General features: G+C 40.1%; 1 protein-coding gene across 2 annotated transcripts in view; it reads right to left on the bottom strand.

Moving 5' to 3' along the window:
* The window catches only part of col1a1b (collagen, type I, alpha 1b), a 94,402-nt gene that overhangs the window by 31,360 nt on the left and 41,513 nt on the right, over positions 1-21,529 (bottom strand). Inside the window, exon 3 of one of the 2 annotated variants that reach the window (XM_067429226.1) lies at positions 12,380-12,425. The exons of the other annotated variant lie outside the window; for it this stretch is intronic. Within the exon in view, the coding sequence (XP_067285327.1) occupies positions 12,380-12,425 (46 nt within the window). The remainder of the gene's footprint in view (positions 1-12,379; positions 12,426-21,529) is intronic. 2 annotated transcript variants of the gene reach the window in all.

Genomic DNA, 21,529 nt, shown 5'->3' on the forward strand with positions numbered 1-21,529 from the left:
TGATTACAAAAACAAAAAGTCTCACCATTAAAAGACATGTCTCAAGCACATCTGAAGTGCTGAAGGAAATAATAAATTATTGTTTGGCTTTAAGATATCGGCAAACATTTTATTTGTTCTTGCTCCACAACTTCCGTTTCATGCTGACCTGACATGAAGCACGGGATCACGGATGTCTTAAACATCATCATTATTGCAATATTGCTTTAATGAACAGCAGTTCAACAAACAATTTAGGGGATGTTGAGTAACATCTTCACAAATCCTTTTATTGTTTTTATAACACACAGTAGTGGCATTTCCTGAATGAATCCATGTTTTTCAATGAATCAATTCAAATGATTCTATGAATAATGTGTGAATGATTCAATGACTGACTCTTATACACTAAAAGCACTTGTCACCAACAATGATCCTTTTTCTAAAGTCAAACACTTTTTCTGTTACCTCAGTGTGGGTTTCTTTCATGAGCATTAGTACAGTACCTACCAGTAGCTCGTCCTGGCTCCACATTTCATTCACTAACATTAGATAGTTTTGATGTATATGATGTTTAATGTTGATGACGTTATTTTTCATATGCATCTGTTTACATCCGATTGCTTGTTTTACTGCGTGTTACTCGCGTGTGTTGTGATCAGGAGATTCAGTACTCAATTAGAAGATGCGTAATGGCGCCCCTAGCGTCCGACAGTGAAAACATGGAAACCCGGAAAATTCAGTTTTTGGCCTGGAAGCGTTTTCTCACAAATAATGGAAAATTCCGTGTTTGCCCGGGAAGAGTTCAATAATACATGAAATTTGGGTTTGTTTTTCATGAAACCCTATCATAAACCCAAGGACACTCGTAATATTTGACATGTGTTTCATAGGATCATTCTTTTTTAAAAAGCTTGACAGTGGTTGCTATTCACCTCCATTATATGGACGAGAGTGACCAGTGGCCCATAAAAGAAGGGGCAGCATACAGCATTACAACAACACCAGGGTGAGTAAATGATGAAGATTTTCATTTTAGGGTGAACCATTCCTTTAAATGTACTAACTGAACTATAATTACAAATATATCCCCCTGTAGTCAATAATTTTATCACTTAAAACTGTTCTTGATCAGCAAAATTACATATTTACACGTTTCCTTTGGAACAAAAAACATTCATGCCTTAAAATAGCTTGAATATAACTGTACACCGTTGCTTCATTTAGTATACGGATTTATGAATACGCAAATGAGCCCCGCCTCCACTCACTCACTCCAGCTCAGAGATCCAGCCGCTCAACTTTACTATAGTAAACTCTGTAGGATATTTACAACACCGGACACATAACGCAGGGTGATTGATAAGATTATCCATTAGCTTGCTACGTTCTCAAAAAGTTAATAATGTGTTGCTAATGTTACACACACCATGTTCCCGTTCGCCATCTCAGTCTGCCTTCTGTAAATCAGCATCATAAAGGCCTGTACACACCGAGACGAATATAGCACGTGCTAATAGCCAGCGTTTTTCGAGAGGTTTTTCGGCGCGTCTTGAGTCTTCACACCCAAGCGATTTTCACTGGCGATGCGCCGAGTGACGCGCAAATTCATTAGATGGCGCTCCCGGTACACAAGGTGGTGCTGCGCCACTTTGGGCCTTTAGAAACATTTTGAACATACATTTGAAGGCATATATTTCATCATATCATCATAAAATACATTATTCACCCGCTACCAGTGATGCCAGTAACGCGTTACATAGTAACGCGTTACTCTAATCTGACTACTTTTTTCCAGTAACGAGTAATCTAACGCGTTACTATTTCCAAACCAGTAATCAGATTAAAGTTACTTATCCAAGTCACTGTGAGTTACTATTTTAGTCATTTTTCTTAGTAAAAACCGACAGCTTATCAAAATTCTCAGCCCGAGTCCGGCTGGAGCCCGTGTTTTTTATTTTTTTTATTTTTTTACATTGTTGCAGCCGTAAAATAATTCAGTTTTTGTTTTTAATGTCAATGTAGTTATTTTTCGTTTCGTATCTTTATAAACCTAATTAAGAAAAATGTTCAGAGCAATTTTTTGTTTGTTAAATTAAAGTTTATATAGGCAAGACAATTCAAGAGTTGGTTTGAGAGACTATAGGATATTAAACATGCGGTTAACTCACTGGGTCGTCACATAAAAAAATTACAACTTTAATTTAACAAACAAAAAATTGCTCTAAACATTTTTTGAAATGATCTAAATAAAGAAACGAAACGAAATATAACTACTTTGACATCAAAAACAAAGTAGGCTAGTTATACCACCACAAAGGCATTTTTGACGAGCTGAGGCAGGCTGATAGATTAGCCTACTGCTCGCAACGGCGCTCAAAAAAACCCGAAACGGGCTACACAATCTAAAAAAGAAAAAGAAAAGAAAGTACATGCAGGTTGTCTTATAGCCTACCTTACACTTCAGCAAAATTAATATAAATCCGATCTTCAATTCCCGCAGTATATGCTCATTTAACGGAGTTCACATCAAAGCAAAAGATTCCAGCATTTTATTCTGCAGCCCATTTCAAATTCAAAGATCGCAATATGAGAGAGAGCGACCTAAGCACTGGTAAGATCATTAGTCTCATTAATTTATATTGAAGATGATTGTGTTTTGTGTGACTTATTTTAAAGTTTCATTTACGGCCATTTGCGTTGGCTTGCTTTACTCATTTGCAGCGATGTTGCAGTAGCACCGTTATCTATCTGACTACAACATAACAAGCTCTCACACATTTATTTTTTAATTATTTGCCAGGAGTAAAATTTACACATGTGGTTTAAACAACCAATACATTTACATTTGTCCGGTTTAGTTTGAAATGCTTTCATGCACCTTCTGAATTGGTTTGTTTGAGTGATCGGAATTAAATACGTCTCGAAAGACTCTCGGAAGGCATTAGGCCTACTCCTGGTCATTTCGCAATCAGATAGATAGGCCTACCTGGTCAGAGAAAACGAATGAAGGAACCAGTTGTAAAAAGGCCATAACTCTAGCAGCTGCACTGAAGAGACGGACTCTTTAACCCTGCGCGAGCCATATCTTGACAGTGGCGCAAGCTATCATGGTCTCATGTTGTTTCCAACAGCACATCTCATTGTTCATTTTAATTATTAAAATAAATATAAAACGAAGGAGAAGCCTAAAAAAATGGGCGTAAAAAAGTCGGGACCGTCAGGCTCGGGCATAAATGCAATAAAGTGTGTTGCCAAAAACAGTTGTCATTTCTATTTTGAGGCGGCAGGGGTGTTGTCGGCAACTGCTGAATGTAACTTATAAAGTAACTTGTAATCTAACTTAGTTACTTTTAAAATCAAGTAATCTGTAAAGTAACTAAGTTACTTTTTAAAGGAGTAATCAGTAATCAGTAATCAGATTACTTTTTCAAAGTAACTGTGGCAACACTGCCCGCTACATTGCTAAATGTACCCAATTTTTCATATCAACAGAAAAATATAACTTCTCCCCTGCTTCAGAGCAGTTATAGGGGTCATAGCGGTCGAGTTAATGATATGCTAAAGCCAGCCTACATGTCGACGTGATTGGTTACAAGGTAGTTTGTGACATCAGAAACACTAGTGATTTCACCACATTTTTTAGACTGTCTTCGGTTCACTGTAGTTTTAAGGAGAAAATACTGCAATTGTCTTGAGCAATGGTCTTTATTTTGCACATGGTTTGTCTTAAATCATATTAAAAACACAACATAGACATACAAACAACAATAAAACAGGATTTTCACCACAGGGGATCTTTAAAATACATATACAGGCGCCAGTAGAAATTACATTAAAGTATTTAATTTACAATAAATGCTTGACAGTACATTTGGCAGTACACTATTTCAAATAAAAGACAATATAATTATGAAATTACATAAAGATGGACTTAAGCCCTATTTAAGTGGGGTCAAAACTAATTGTATTTAATATACATTTAAAATACATTTAATACATTTTTAATTCATTGTAATGAACATGTAATTAAGTGCCACAAATGGTACCGTAAAAGTGTCCATGAAGTGTGCTATTTGGGAGAAGGTCTAACTGCACCAAACTAAACTCCAAAAATAATGACTAATTAATGAGATTTAAATAAGACTTCCCCTGTCTGCCATTGGCCAGAAAAATAGATAGCCCCGCCCTATTCTCACATCATTGGTTTCTGAGTCAGCCTGATCGGAATAATCAATAAGAGGTATTTTAATATTATTAAATGACATCACTGGAAATACCTTTTTTTAAGGGTGAGTAGATCACCCTTACACAAATGACATCCCATGTTATTCAGGTGGGAAGTTTTTATTTTTTTATCTATCTATGCCGTGACGTTTGAATAGCGCACATACAGGGAGGTGGAGGGGATTCCTCAGCCGTTCGCTTTTACAAGCACATGTTTCTACTTGTTGCACTTGAAGTGCTGAGAGAGACCATCCACTCCAAACCCTGATTCTTTTCTTCATTCTGTCCATTACTTTTTCTCACTCTGTCTCTTGCCATTCCTAATATCCAGTCAATCACACTCTAAGGCCCTCAGATAGATCTAAAAGTTTGTGTGCACGTAAAACTGCAAGAGAATAGTTTAGCGGTTGCTCAGTTGTTTAGAAAATGTCTGCTGGATTGCGAATGCCTTGTGTCATGCAGAGTTCTGATCCAAATAACTTTGATTTTAGGCATTTAATTTACACACATTTAAGTTGACCTCCACAAATATTCACAATATGAGTTTGACATACCGCACAGTCTGTAATACATAAAATATACAATAGTTAAAAGCTAAAAACTTGGGCTCCATAACCAGACGTCTCCACTGGAGATGCTAGAGCAAGATCTGTGTCTGACTAATGCTTTCCTGATACGCGTCCAGCTTTTGTTTGCAAAATGTTCAACCCCAGTCTGAAGCATTCCAGGACCTCTCTCACATGCCGCACACTTAGAAAAACGTTTCGTCAAGAATGAACTTGGCATAGCCTTTATCAAAATGAATTCAGTGCTTTGTTTGGAATCAGAGAAAATTGTTTTGATAGAGTAAAAGATTTTACCCTTGTGAAACAGAAGCAAACTTCAACACACTTTTAGAAAGAGTTACTTATTATGGAAATTATATACTTGAGATGCTTAATTGCATGCTATTTATAATTAAACAAACATGTATTAGAGTTTAAATGTATATTAAATGCTGTAAGTTGAACTAAAGGGTGTTTTTTACCCACTTAAGTACATTTGAAATATGGTAAAAGTACTGCTGAACGTACTGACAAGAATTTATGGCAAACTAAAATATACTTTAATGTCATTTCCATTGAAACTCGTATGTCATGAATTTAAATATATGTGTGATCATACATTTGCAAATGACTGAATTGAAATAGTATATTCAGGCTGGGCTTTCACAGACAGGGCTTAGATTTAGCCAGGTTTAGGATTTAGTTCAATTAGGACATTTAAGTATCTTTTAAAACATGCCTTAGAAAGAAAAAAAAAAACATTACTGATGAGCATCTATAGACAAAACAATGGCACGGAGATATTTTAAGTGAAGTGAAGTTGCTTTTAGTTAAAACAGCTCAAAATGCATTTTAGACTGGGACTAGATTTATGCCTTGTCAAAACATTCACTTTAAATGTCATATTGAAAAACACACTACAGTTAAAGGTGCTTTAGTCTGTTAGTCAACACATCAAAAGCACATAAATATATATATATATATATATATATATATGTATATACATGCATACATACATACATACATACATACATACATACATACATACATACATACATACATACACACACAGTAAATTATGCATAATTAAATGCAACTAACCCTCAACCAAATCCTAAATTCTAGGTTCAAATCCAATGTAGTTAATTAATATTACTCAATACTTAAATTAATTAATTAATAATTAATTCATTACATTTATATAGCGCTTTTCTAGACACCCAAAGCGCTATACATATAGAAGGGGGGAATCTCCTCAGCCACCAACAATGTGCAGCCACCTGGATGTATAATTACACAGTAACACTTTATTGTAAGGTGTCATTGTTACAATGTAATTCAATATTTAAGTTCTGCATAATAATAATGTACTATGGGTACTCACTATAGGGTTATGGTAGGATTAGGGTAAGGTTGAGAGTAAGTTGCATGCAATCTTGTATAATTTACTGTTATTACTATATACATGTAGCATATATAGTTAGTTATATAGGTAGTTAGTACCTAATTAGTGTCATTACTACAATAAGTATGTTCATGTGAAATATGACTGTAAAATAAAAGTGCTACAGTAAATTTATTTTAAAATACTTGTGCATTCAATACAATTAAGCATACTTTTTCATAAGAGTAAATCCGTAGTGCAAAAGTTGAAAATGAAAGTTATTAAAATAACATAAAACAAGATTTTAAATGAATCCTGTGACATAGCAACTATTTTACATTGAAGAATAAAGATTAATTAGTATTTCTGTTTTTGCATTGTATTTATTTTTCAAGCGTTCATTGTAGGGGTGACCCCTAATAGTCGAAGATTCGATGCATCGATATGCAGGACCGGATTCGTCTACTGATCTCATGGTCGAATCTCTTCGCGGGTGTTATGAAACGAGGATCATACCATTTTGGAAATATGGGGGTGCTCAATATTAGTGTTATAAAGACGTGTCGCCGCGCTGAGTGATCGCCCCTTTAAGGGCACTGAGCTTCGCACCGGATGCGCATGCGCTGCACCTTTAAAATTCGAGAACACACCGACGGCGGCATTCGACGCTTGTCCGTGGCGATTAAATGTATATTTCCCTCAAATCGTGAATGTACATACTGATTTCACCCTGTGCTACAATATACACTCATCGTGCAGCTCTTCTGTCAGAAGTCGATTCAAAATTGAGCTTGCGCGTATAATGTTCACGTCTGCCTGGTGTGAGATCCTGAGACACGGCGCTGAGCTTCAGTCCGGTGTGAGACCCCCTTTAGGCACAATCGGCTTAAGAATATATAAACACACTCAAAGTGTTCTTTTCCTCTCTAGGCAGGTATTTTTTTAGGTTTATTTATCAAAATGTTCTTTTATATATTTGTGTGATGTTCCGTGTTTCGATCACGGCTTTTAAATGTTATGAGAGAACGGTTAATTTACGAATGTGTAGTGTATAGTTTTGATCACTTTATTAAAAGTGGTGGCTGTGTGCCGTGTGTAAAGTAAAATATAAATAGTCTTAGCTCCTGCTGACTAGTGTCCTGCCTTTCCCAACCCGTTTATACCGTTTATTTTTTTCCGATCTATGGTTTACACACACATAGATGATTTGGCTATCGGTCGATCATAGAGATTCGAAAATTCTGATTTGAATGTGTAAATCCTTAGTCGGGGACACCCCTAGTTCATTGATGTCAACTAGGTGATTTACCCTGATCCGCCCACTCTCTCTTTCCCCTCCTGCTCTCCACCCCTTCACTCCCTCAGAAGAGATTTGTATCCTCAGGCCAGCTAGACAGGCTAAAGGTTACGCAGCCAGAAATCTGGGAGATCGGATTCCAACAGGCCTTCATTTAATGCTTTACGATTGGATGCTTCAGTTTAAAATGGTTTAAACAGTTTGGACAGTCGTAGTACTATCTGATAGCCGACTATGCTTGCCATGGTTTGACAGAAATCTAGGGCCAATTCTGATTCTCCTTCCCACTCCAAAGACATGTGGACTGATAAAGAGAAATGAATCCTACAAACACCTGAGGGCAAACTCTACCTGGTGCAAATATCTCTTTCAACAAGTGTCTTCATGCTGCCACCTTGAGTTCAATGCACATTTACTTACAATACAGCAGAAGCTATGCATTGAATCAAATGAAAAAAGATTAGCTCGATTACAGGGTGGAAGCCTTCTTCCGATTGCTTGGCAGTCTTGCACTTTGGAAAGCTGGAATCATTGTGATATGTAGTCATTTTGTAATCATATGGCTTTCACTCCCTCTGTCTTTAGACTGTAAGCCCAAAGAAGCCCCTTCATTTCATATCACAGGCCAGTATTTTACTGTCTCGGCGTAAATTTTGGTGACAGGGATGATACAGTTACAGACAAAAGCATCTCTTGCCATATCGACTTATTATTCTTTCTGCATTTGAGAATCTTCTCTATTTTTGCAAAACTGAAAGGGAGCTAAGGGGCAATGAAAGGATGAAATTAATTCCGAACTGGCCCACGACAACCTAGATCAGTGTTGAACTCATTACCAGGTCACTGTGCTCTTTTCTCAAACCACGTCACCAGCAGAAAAAAAGAAGAAAAAAAACAGAGTGAGGAGACGGAGGAGGGGAAAACAGACCTCATGGATCTTGTTGCATGGCCCTCCTCCAACCCCACCCGATCTTGAACCACCCCAGTAAGATTGTAAAAATGTGTTCTTGTTTTGTTCAGACATTCACCAATGCACCATGAATACACACAAATCTACTTTGTGAATTATTATATAACCTAATATACAGCATTCAGACATAATATTGTGACCATTCTTTTGCTGTCAAAACAGCCCTGACCGAAGGCATGGACTCAACTAGACCTCTGAAGCTGTGCTGTGGTATCTTGCACCAACATGTTAGCAGCAGATCCTTTAAGACCTGTAAATTGCGAGGTGTGGCCTCCATGGATCGGACTTGTTTGTTCAGCTCATCCCACAGATGTTCGATTGGATTGAGATCTGGGGAATTTGGAGGCCAAGTCAACACCTCAAACTTGTTTTTATGATCCTCAAACCATTCCTGGACCATTTTTGCTTTGTGTCAGGAGCATTATCCTGCTGGAAGAGCCACAGCTTTGTCTGGTTATCACCAGACCAAGCTCAATTTAAAATTTAATATGGTCTGGGGAGACTGCTGTGTATTTTCTATTCTACTGCACAAGAGGCGTGATAAACAAGAATTATTTGAATGACTGTATGCAATTGGATAGTCCTTCGACCAATCAGTCCACAAGAGACGTGATCAATGTGCAATGGCCCATCGTTTTTCTATCCGTCATCGTGTTAAACCCACCAATAGCCACCAGGTGGATAAGCCAGTCTTCGATTAGTTCCCGCAAAAGTGTAACAGAAGCAGTAGAAATGAATGTACAGGTTTCCAGACTGAGTTGCAGAGCGAATTAAAATCGCCGGCAGACCAGGCTAGGTTTACCCAGTCTAGCCGCAGCCACCCGGGAATACCGTTTCCATGAAAGGCTGAACATGGTCTCAAGCAATGCTTAGGTAGGTGGAGCGTGTCAAAGTAACATCCACATGGATGGAGGACCCAAGGTTTCCCAGCAGAACATTGCCCAAAGCATCACACTGCCTCCGCCGGCCTCACTTCTTCTCATAGTGCATCCTGGTGCCATGTGTTCCCCAGGTAAGCCACACACACTCATCAGTGGTCCAGTTCTGATGCTCACGTGCCACTGTTGGTGCTTTCGGTGGGGTCAGGGGTCAACATGGGCACCCTGACTGGTCTGCGGTGTATTCTGACACCTTTCTATCAGAACCAGCGTTAACTTCTTGAGCAAGTTTGATCTACCGTAGATCTGTTTGATCGATCCACACAGGCCAGCCTTCGCTCCCCACGTGCATCAATGAGCCTTGGCCGTCCATGACCCTGTGGCCGGATCACCACTGCTCCTTCCTTGGAGCACTTTTGATAAATACTGACCACTGCAGACCGGGTTGCTGTCTAATATATCCCACCCACTAACAAAGGGGTTGGCAATTATAATCCTGGAGGGATGCTGTACTGCAGAGTTTAGCTTCAACCCTAATCAAACACACCTGAACCAACTAATCAACGTCTTCAGGATTACTAGAAGGCTACAGACAGGTGAGTTTGATCAGGGCTGGAGCTAAACTCTGCAGGACACTAACAGGTGCTGTGATGAAGTGATAATCAGTGTTATTCACTTCACCTGTCAGGCACACCAGCCACTTAGATAAGTTCAGCTGTTCAACTGCATATTACCACAAATATCTAAGTAACCAGTCAATCAGCAACATGGCAGCAACTCCATGCATTAGAAAATGGTCAAGATGATCTGCTTAAGTTTAAAATGATCATCAGAATGGGGAAGAAAGGGGATTGAAGTGACTTTAAAACGTGGCATTGTTGAATCTAGGGCATTATATACAGTAGACATGACTGTACACACTTTTTTAAAATGTTTTAAAGAAGTCTATTATGCTTAGGCTTAGATTAACAATGTTGAAAAGTTTGCTTTGAGTGCTGCTTTGTATTGTTTTGTGGAAACTGTGATACATTGAAAAGTATCAAAGAAAGTTCATAATATAAATATTTTGTAGTATCATAAAATGTCTTTGTCACTTTTGATGCATCCTTGCTGATTAAAAGTATACATTTCTTTAAAATGTACTGATCCTAAACATTTCTCTCTTATAGTCCATCGTATTCTCATTAGTGGCTGAGGTCTGTAGACACGCCCACTGAGGTCTCATTCTCCTCCTCAAAGTTCAATCCCCTCCTTCACCCCAGTCAGAGACAGACAAAACCAGAAAGAAACAGAATGGAAAATATGACTGAATTCTACCAAGACTACAGATAATGTGAAGCTGGAATTCATGACACAACCCACTGCAGGGGAAAAGACACTGAGGAACTAAGACACTGGAAATAAAAACATTTCAAACTGCTAAAAACACTTGGACCTCTAACAGACTCAACATGCTATGAAAAGACATAGTTAATAAATTAAGTACATGATTACAAAAACTACAGTTGATTAATTATTTATTTTTAGTTGATATATTTGGTGATTTTTAGATGTTGTAACATGTACGGTAATGTTTGGAAAAGCTTCAGGCTGTGAGATACACTACATCAGGCTCAACACATGACAGATGTGTTTTTTCAGTATTATTCTTCAGTCTCTTCCAGACACAAGTTCCAGCCACTCTGGCAGACATTTTCAACATCGGAAACCTCTGTCCAGAGAAACATCTGAAAAAGAGCTTTCCCACTTCTTCTCTAATACATTGTTCCTCGCTCTCTGGACGTGTTTTATCTTGTACGGTGTTTGTTGTCCTGATGGCATTACTGTCAGTAGCAAACAGCTGGAGGATACACAATATTTTCTCTTTTGTGTGTGTTCTTTGTAACTCAACTTGTAGTGCATAGTGCTTGCAACGCCAAGCTCATGGGTTTAATTTCCTCGGGAATCCACATACTGATGAAAGTTGCTTTGGATAAAAGCATCTACCAAATGGAAAACTAAAAGCCATATCAGAGGAGAAGGTATCTTACATTGGGCCACGTGTCCAAACATTTGCTGTGCTTCAGAAGTATAAGACAAACAGTCATTTCATGTCCTTTGAGGAGGTCTGAGAGATTTTCACTTTCCAAATCCCTCCCTGCTCAAAATGGGGATGACCAATTCAAGCTTCATTTAGCATGAGCTTCTCCAAGATCAGACATCTCCTTCAACACAAGCTTTGATGTGAACACTTATACTGTAAATGATGATTATTAGGGATCTTATACAATATTTATTATAGCATTAAATAACTACATATATAGTGTACTCATGTATGCATAATATTTAATATTAAAATATATAATATTTGTATAATATTTTAAAATTGTATTTATTTATATTTATTTTGTTTTAATATTGTGATATATGTATTATATAATTGTATTATATTATATATAGTTTTATTATTCATTATAGTATATAAAACAATAAAACATATTATTGTTTTATTTATTTTTATGTATTTTATATATATTATTTTATATTTCAATTATTTTTATGCATTTAGGAGAAATTCCCGTTGATGAAAGAGTTGATCATGGCGCTATCAATGTCAGGATCATAGGTTCGATTCCCAAGAAATGCATGAACTGGTCAAAAGCATACTGTACCTTGAATGCATTAAATTGCTTTGGATTAACAATCTGCTAAATGCATAAGATGTTAATGTAAATTACCAGAAATTTTTAAGTTATCATTACAAATCTGGCAGTGGCATTCCTGAAATCTGCCTGTGAGCAGGCGAGGAGAATCCTTTTCATTTTTTTTGTATTTATGAGTAAAGAGGAGTTGAGAGAGCATTGGAGATGTGTGAGCAGAGCGAAGGGAATTAGCTCAGCACTGTGTCTGGAAACCTCATCATCCCCTGACGCCACCGCACAAGCACTCATAAATACTGCTGCAGGACGAAGCACAGGCAGCTAGAGAAATGCAGGAGGGGAAAAAAGGAGTCAGGGACAGAGAAAGCACAGCAGAAAAGGCAAAGTAGAAGGCATGACAAAGACTACAGCTGAGAGAGGGATAGAGGGGTTTGTATGTGCACAGAATAAAGAGACTTGCCTGGCACACAGATGTGGCAACTGTCTCGTGAAGCATCTGGAAAATCCTGAACAGGAAGAGAAGCAGAATGAGTCTGAGTCAGACCTCGCGAACGTACACCACAGAGAGACTGCAGCCCATCACCCACAAATCTTACTCTACACAGCAAGAAACAGGGAAACATCCAGAATGGTGGAATCCAAACAATCTCTCTAATGTGTTAAACAGATGTACACAGTAGCTAGATGTATACGGCTTCATGTACAGCTACAGTGTGTGCTTAATGTTCACTGATAATGTTGATTCATATACTCTAGTTTTAAAGCATTTTTCTCTTGTTCCCCTTATAGATTAGTCAGTTCTTGACATAATTTAGTTTCAAAAGAGAATTAAAACTGTTACTGTAGCCTACCTTTAAGACTTGTATCATTAAGTGACCTCTAAAATGATTGGATAATCTCCCCAATGGCAGTCATTCACACTGTCATACAGCGTGGACCAGATTTCTGAATGAACAGTGAAATGTGATGACAATATGATTTCTAAATGACATACATTTGCATCTTATTCTGCATAGATGGCTTGCATTGTGAAAGTTAGCTAATTTTTAAATAGAGAGCAACAGTGCCAACTATTTTTTTTGTGAAAAATATTTGTAAAAAATATTTGTTAAAGACTTCATAAGCCATGAACTAAATCAACCAGGCAGATACGAGGATAATCACAACATTACAAACGTTGATTTGAAGCAATGACTTGTTTGAAAATTGAATAAAACATCAAAGAACTTTACAGAAAGAAAAGTTAATGAAAGAAAGAACTGAATGAAGCATTAAGAATTACATTCAAATTTAAAATGACATATATAAAACTACCGTTTTAAAGATGCTGACTGTATAAACACTAATTTTACATCTATTGCAATATATGATCAGGCATAATATTATGACCACTGACAGGTGAAGTAAATCTGTTAGTAAACCTGTCACAGCATCTGTTAGTGGGTGGCATATATTAAGCAGCAAGTGAACATTTTGTCCTCAAAGTTGATGTGTTAGAAGCAGGAAAAATAGGCAAGCGTAAGGATTTGAGCGAGTTTGATGGCTAGACGACTGGGTCAGAGCATCTCCAAAACTGCAGCTCTTGTGGGATGTTCCCGGTCTGCAGTGGTCAGTATCTATCAAAAGTGCTCCAAGGAAGGAACAGTGATGAACCAAGACAGGGTCATGGGCGGTAAAGGCTCATTGATGCAAATGGGGGGGGCTGGCCTGTGGTCCGATGAAACAGACAAGCCACTGAAGCTCAATTGGACTGAATTGCTCAAGAAGTTCTCAAGCTCAAGTAATTCTGGTTCTGATAGAAAGGTGTCAGAATACACAGTGCATCACAGTTTGTTGCGTATGGGGCTGCATAGCTACAGACCAGTCAGGGTGCCCATGCTGTTCACTGCCGAAAGCACCAACAGTGGCAAGTGAGCATCAGAACTGGACAACAGAGCAATGGAAGAAGATGGCCTAGTCTGATGAATCACATTTTCTTTTACATCATGTGTATGGCCGGATGCGTGTGCATTGCTTACCTGAGGAACACATGGCACCAAGATGCACTATGGAAAGAAGGCAGTGTGATGCTTTGGGCAATGTTCTGCAGGGAAACCTTGGGTCCTGCCATCCATGTGGATGACACATACCAACTACCTAAGCATTGTTGCAGACCATACAATCCTTTCATGGAAACTGTATTCCTTGGTGGCCGTGGCTCTTTCAGCAGGATAATATGTGCTGCATGAAACAAAGCAAAAATGGTTCAGGAAATGGTTTGAGACTCACGTCCCTTCTCTGTTCCCCCAGGTTGCACTCCTCCCCCGACATGGACGAACTGTTGAAGCACCTCACCGAGGTGAGCATCCGCCAGCAGCAAATCATGGAACATATGGCCGCCCGGCGAAGGGAAACCGAACGGGAGCTCGTCGCACTCCGCACTGCTGCTGCCTAGCGAACTCAGCTGCCTGATCCCCGGGCCCAAGCGACGTAGTTACTGCCACGGATGACAATTCATGATGATGTGGCACTTTACCTGCAAATGTTCGAGGCCATTGCCATCTGGGAGGCATGGCTCAGAGACAAGTGGGTACGGATTTTGGCGCCGCTACTGACGGGAGAAGCACAGCACGCCTATTTGGCCCTGACCGCCTAAGTGCTTCCTATGGAGGTTTGAAGAAGGAGATATTTGGCCAGACGGGGTTACCAGGAGGTTGGGGAGAGAGCGCCGCCGTTCCGAGGGGTGGTCCAGGAGCAACGCGCACCCGGAGGCCACCCCATGGCCAGTAAGCAGATCAGCGGTTCCCGGCCCGGCAGGCGAACCCATGCCTACCAAGGGACCCCGCTCACCGGGACGAGCTTGGCTGACGGGCTGCGCAGTCCTCACCGCGAACGCACAATGGGCGGAAGTCAAGATCAACAGTCGCCCGTAACTCGTTATCTTGGATTCCGGCAGTGCGGTCAGCCTTGTGAAGACCACAGTCCTTCCCACACAGGCTGAAACATAGGCGAAGTTGCCTGTCACTTGTGTACATGGTGACACCAAAGAATTACCCGCCAGGCGTGTCACCATCACAGCCGCGCCCTGAGCATGGCCGGTGGAAGTGGGAATCGTCAAAGAGCTGCCCGTGCCAGTCTCCATATGGCAGCGGCCCTACCGGGTTCCAGAGCCTTGGCGACACGCCATCGAGGAAGAGGTGCAGGAGATTTTGAAGTTGGGGGTCATCGAATCATTCCAAACCCCATGGTACAGCCCCATCGTCATAGTTCCCAAGCCTGACGGCACCTTCTGCTTCTGCAATGACTTCCGAGATCTCTTCCGCCAAGCCGAAGACCACCTTCTCCACCCCAAGTGGCCACTGGCAGTACCGGGTCCTTCCCTCTGGCCTGCATGGGCCCCATCCACGTTCCAGCACCTGATGGACGTCCCCCTGCGGCTGCACCAGGCCTTTGCCGCCGCGTATCTGGATAACGTCGTCATCCACTCTGAGGCCTGGGAAGACCATCTAAATCAGCTGCGGAAGGTGCTGTCGGAGCTCCGCCGGGCTGGACTGGCCACCAACCCCCGGAAATGTCATCTGGCCCTGGCGGAAGCGAAGTACCTGGGCTACAGGGTGCGACGTGGCCTGCCCCGTCCCCAGGAAAAGAAGGTGACCGCCATTCGCTCCGCGCCACATCCCACCGCCAAGACTCAGGTACGGGCCTTTTGGGGTTGGCGGGTTACTACCGGTGCTTCCTTCCTAACTTCTCCTCCTTAGCCTATCCCCTGACAGACATGGAGAAGGTGGCTTGGTGCACTGAAATGGAGACGGCGTTCCAGCAGATCAAGACAGCCCTCACGGCAGAGCCCGTGCTCTGGGCTCCCGACTTCAACCGCCCCTTCCTGCTGCAGACGGACGCATCAGACACCGGGTTGGGAGCCGTCCTGTCCCATGTCATCGAGAAACTGAGCACCAAGCACCCACTGACTGCACTTTTACCTTGTTTTCACTAATAAAATCCACCCTTCGGGGAACTCACCAAAGTTGTGTGCTTCTTCAACTGTCACTATATATATATAAAATAATGCCCAATTGGCACTAAGGGGCCTAAAGTGTGCCAAGAAAAGACTCATCAAACCAGGCAACATTTTTCTGCCCAGATCCTGGAGAGACCGTTGGCATTGGCCGTCCCTGCTCAGCGTTGCACAGTGAAGTCCAATTTTGGTGAGCTTGTGCAAATTGTAGCCTCTTTTTCCTATTTGTAGTGGAGATGAGTGGGGTGGGGTCTTCTGCTGTTGTAGCCCATCCACCTCAAGGTTGTGCATGTTGTGGCTTCACAAATGCTTTGCTGCATACCTCGGTTGTAACGAGTGGTTATTTCAGTCAAAGTTGCTCTTCTATCAGCTTGAATCAGTCGGCCCATTCTCCTCTGACCTCTAGCATCAACAAGGCATTTCCACCCGCAGGACTGCTGCATACTGGATGTTTTTTATTTTTCACATCATTCTTAGTAAACCCTAGAAATGGTCAGAAAATCCCAGTAACTGAGCAGATTGTGAAATACTCAGACCAGCCCATCTGGCACCAACAACCATGCCACACTCAAAAATTCCTTAAAACAACTTTCTTTCCCATTCTGACATTCAGTTTGGAGTTCAGGAGATTGTCTTGACCAGGACCACACCCCTAAATGCATTGAAGCAACTGCCATGTGATTGGTTGATTAGCTTAAAGGTTCTGGAATGACATTGTCATGTATACTTTCAATTTTAAATGTCTGTGGAGAAGCTATGATGCCATATGTGGTACCATTTGAAAGCTTAGTGTCTATACTTGCTGGAGATATGCATCACTTTGTCATTGGTTTTACAAAAAGTAATGTATTTACACTAAATTACTTTAGTGCCATTTCCTCCTGGATTTGGCCTACCCAAATGAAAAGGCTCCCATACACACATACAGTGGTCTAGGTTCAAAATGTTGGTGTCATTTTACAGGAAACCCTTTAAAGTTACATAATACACTGCTAAAAGTGTTAACATGTAAGTATATGTTGTCTATGCTGTAATAACGTCATATTTTTGAACGTCATATCAATAAAGTCAATTTTTGCAAAGACATAAGTGTTGTCACCTTGTCATATGAGCTTCACCTGTGACTAATAATGGATCAATTAGGTCTCAAGTGTGTATAAAAAGAACCCTAGTACACTAGACCTTCACATCAACTGCAACTCGACCTCTGCCAACATGCCTAAGATTAACCCTGAGACTAAAGTTTTGATTATCAAGAGGCTGAAGACCAGATCCAGTGCTGATGTGGCAGACACCTTCAATGTGTCTCAGCGTCAAGTACAGAGGATAAAAAAAGATTTGAAGAGACTGGAGACGTTTTTGACAATCCCAGGACAGGCAGACCCCGCAAGAAAACTGCTCAAGAGGACCGTTTGTTGGCTTGAAAATCCAAGGCCAGCCCATTTTCCACTGCAGCAGAGCTCCACGAGACCTGGTCACCTGAAGTCCCTGTGCCAACCAGAACAGTTTGTCGGATTCTGTCTCGAAATGGCCTCCATGGTCGAATCAGTGCCCAGAAGCCAGCACTAAACAAAAGACAATTGAAAAACCGTGTGACATTTGCCAAGGCCCACAGCCTGCTAAAAGGATGGATGCAGCAAAAGTGGCAGAAGGTGGATTTTTCAGATGAATCTTCTGTTGAATTACACCACAGTCGCCGCAAATATTGCAGGAGACCTACTGGTGCCCGAATGGATCCGAGATTCACCCAGAAAACAGTGAAGTTTGGTGGAGGAAAAATCATGGTCTGGGGTTACATCCAGTATGGGGGTGTGCGAGAGATCTGCAGGGTGGAAGGCAACTTCAATAGTCTAAAATACCAAGAAATCTTAGCTACCTCTTATTCCCAACTATAAAAGAGGCCAAATTCTGCAGCAGGACGGTGCTCCATCGCATACTTCCATCTCCACATCAAAGTTCCTCAGGCGAAGAAGATCAAGATGCTCCAGGATTGGCCAGCCCAGTCACCAGACATGAACATCATTGAGCATATGTGGGGTAGGATGAAAGAGGACGCATGGAAGTCAAAGCCAAAGAATATTGATGAACTCTGGGAGGCATGCAAGACTGCTTTCTTAGCTATTCCTGATGACTTCATCAATAAATTGTATGAATCCTTGCCAAACCGCATGGATGCAGTCCTTCAAGCTCATGGAAGTCATACAAGATATTAAATTTGGATCTCACAGCACCACAACTTAATTTGCTGACATATTTTTGTATTTGCAGTAAATTTGTTCAATTTCTGCATAGGCGACAAAACGTTTGTCTTGCCAAAACTTGACCTTTCTGTCTTGATTAAATGAAAAATATTTTTTCTGTGAAAATTATTTATTTCAGTGCATTAAACATCATTTGGGAGGGTTTTAGCTTTTCATATGAGCTATTTCTAACACTAATTAATTAATTAAAAGTCAGGTTAATATCAGGTATTTCTAGAAAATAGATAAGCGACAAGACTTTTGTCAGGGACTGTATATACATAAACTATATTGCCAAAAGTTTTGGGACGCCTGCCTTTACATGCACATGAATTTTAATGACATCCCATTCTTAATCTGTAGGGTTTTAATATGGAGTCAGACCACCCTTTGCAGCTCTAACAGCTTCAGCTCTTCTGGGAAGCCCTTTGTTTATGGGATTTTTTGACCATTTTCATACATCAGGTCAGGCACTAATATTGGAGGAGAAGGCCTGGCTCACAATCTCTGCTCTAATTCATCCCCATAAAAAATGTAGTACTGTATACAAAGTTTTACTTGAGTACAAGTAAGAAAGTACTACATTTTTTATGTAATTTAGTATTAAAGGTAAGAAAACAACAGCTTTTATTTATGAAATGTAGTGCAGTAAAAAGTATGACATTATATATTATGCTTTGGAATGCAGTGAAATAAAAGTTTTCTAAAGAAAAACACTGATAAAGTATAAACTTAAAAATTTACTTCAGTAGAAAGTAAAAATACTCCACTACTGTCTGCCTCTGTGGACCTTTCTTTGTGTACTGGTGCACAAAAAGGTTGGAACAGGAAGGGGCTATCTTCAAACTGTTCCCACAAAGTTGGGAGCATGAAATTGTGCAAAATGTCTTGGTATAATGAAAAATTAAAAGTTCCCTTTACTGGAACTAAGGGGCCAAGCCCAACTTCTGAAAAATCAACCCCACACCATAATCCCCCTTCTACCAAACTTTACACTAGACACAATGAAGTCAGGCAAGTACTTTTCTCCTGGCAACCATCCATTGGATTGACAGACAGAGAAGCGTGATTGGTCACTCCAGAGAACACATTTCGACTTCACTAGAGTCCAGTGGCGGTGTGTTTTACTCCACTGCACCCCACGCTTTGCATTGCACTTTGTGATGTAAGGCTTGGAGCTGCTCGGCCATGGAAACCCATTCCATGAAGCTCTCTATGCACTGTTCTTGAGCTCATCTGAAGGCCACAGAAGTTTGGAGGTCTGGAGCTATTGACTGCAGAAAGTTGGCGACTTCTGCGAACTGTGACCCTCAGCATGCGCTGACCCCGCTCTGTAATTTTATATGGCCTAACACGTTGCTGTTGTTTCCAATTGCTTCCACTTTGTTATAATCCCACTAACAGTTAAGCGTGAAATATTTAGTAGAGAGGAAATTTCATGAATGGACTTATTGCACAGGTGTCATCCGATCACGGTCCCACGCTCGAGTTCACTGAGCTCCTGAGAGCGACCCAATCTTTCACAAATGAATTTGTAGAAGTGTCTGCATGCCTAGTGCTTGATTTTATACACCTGTGACCATGGAAGTGATTAGAACACCAGAATTCCTGGAGGGGTGTCCCAATACTTTTCTTTTGGCAATGTAGTGTATATTGGTGAAACATGGGCCGACAGCTTAAATAAAAGTGTATACCATCGATTAACAACCTTGTAGCTCATAGTAGTTCTGTCTTTAACGGTTTATAAGTTATTAAAAAAAATCTATTTTTATTTCCGGACCCATAATGCTGCACTCTTTTCAAAACAAAAATCTCTTTAAAATACTATAAAAGTGAATATACTCACAGCTTACATTATACAATATAAAGTGACAAATAATTTAAAAGATTTTAAGTGTCTACAATATATTTCTTCACCTAAAACAGGTGGTCTGATAAGCTCCCAACAAATGAGACAGGTGTGTCCAACAGGAACCAAAGACTCTTAAAGGATGATTTGATTTGGCAGTTATTTTGTGTAACTTTGTAAGTAAAACCTTACAAGAGAGAAATTCCCTGAACACAGCCAAGTCCTGTTGCTGTGTTGATGCGCTGTGAAAGGCGAGCCAGCAGCTCTCCATTCCTCAAACACACAACTTGCCAGAGAGCACCACTAAAATAATCTATGCTTCCTCCTCTCTATCCCGGTTCCCAGTCGCTGTCTCTGTTCCTGATGGATCTTTTCTGTTCACTTGAGCACATCAGGTAAATCCATCTGTCCCTCTGGCTGCTCCCATTAAGGCTCTCCATATCAGCCACTTACATATCAGAGGTTAACACTGCCATAAAGAACTGCCCAATCATAACAGAGCAACAGCTGCTGTGTCCCGCCCACTTAGATTCACACGGCTTGAGCCACTATATTATTCTGGAATTGAAGAAGACTCACTTAATCCATGAGCGCTGATCCAGGAAACTGTTATAGACTTTATGAGAGGAAATTATATCAAATAAAGCAGTATATTATTTCAGATGCATTTGATAGTTTTTTTGTAATACTCCATGTATCGTCACAGCTGGTTAAAGAGTATGCAATTGTATCTGTGATACAATGCTCTTTTTTTTTTGTCTGAAATAACCAGTTTATTTACAAATGCATAAAAATGCAAACCATACACAATTGAATACACTTCATCCATGATGGATGTGTTCACAGTTTATGTATTTCACACATACCGTGTGTACAGTCAAATAAGCTGGTGCAATGGGCCTGGGATGCACTCTAAAAACTAATACTATGATTTACTCAATTTTTTTGGTGAAACATTTTTACACTAAAAAAATTGAGTACATTTTAAAGCAGTGAAATCAATTATAGACACCATAAGAACTGAGTAAATGTAAGTAAAAAAATTAAGTAGATCTGAGTAACTGCATTTGTTACATTAACAAATTCAATTGAGTAGAAAAAAATAGGTAAAAAGCATTTAAAAAACAAGATTTATGACTAATATGAACTGTTTTTATTTATGAGTATTACTAACTTGTATAGTATAACTTTAATTTCCTCTAAACCTTTGTAAAATACTCCACAGTCCACACAAACACACTTATACATGACATGGCCTTTATTGTCGACGAGTACAGCAATAACGTTACAGCATATATTACTGTTTTGACATGTAAAGAATAACAGTTATTTTACAACATTTAAACTCATGTAACAAACATTTTAGAAGTAAAAATTAAACATTTAAAAGTAATTCAAGTGTAATCAACCGGTCTGTTATCCCATTTCCACCGTATCAGCGCTGTTTCTCGAGCCTGAGATGGACTAACGTTAGCGGTCTGCGGGTGGACTTTGAACTTGAGACCGCTGTCCTGCGTTTCATTCATA

Source organism: Pseudorasbora parva, chromosome 21, assembly GCF_024679245.1.
Source record: "Pseudorasbora parva isolate DD20220531a chromosome 21, ASM2467924v1, whole genome shotgun sequence".
Classification (NCBI taxonomy): domain Eukaryota; kingdom Metazoa; phylum Chordata; class Actinopteri; order Cypriniformes; family Gobionidae; genus Pseudorasbora; species Pseudorasbora parva.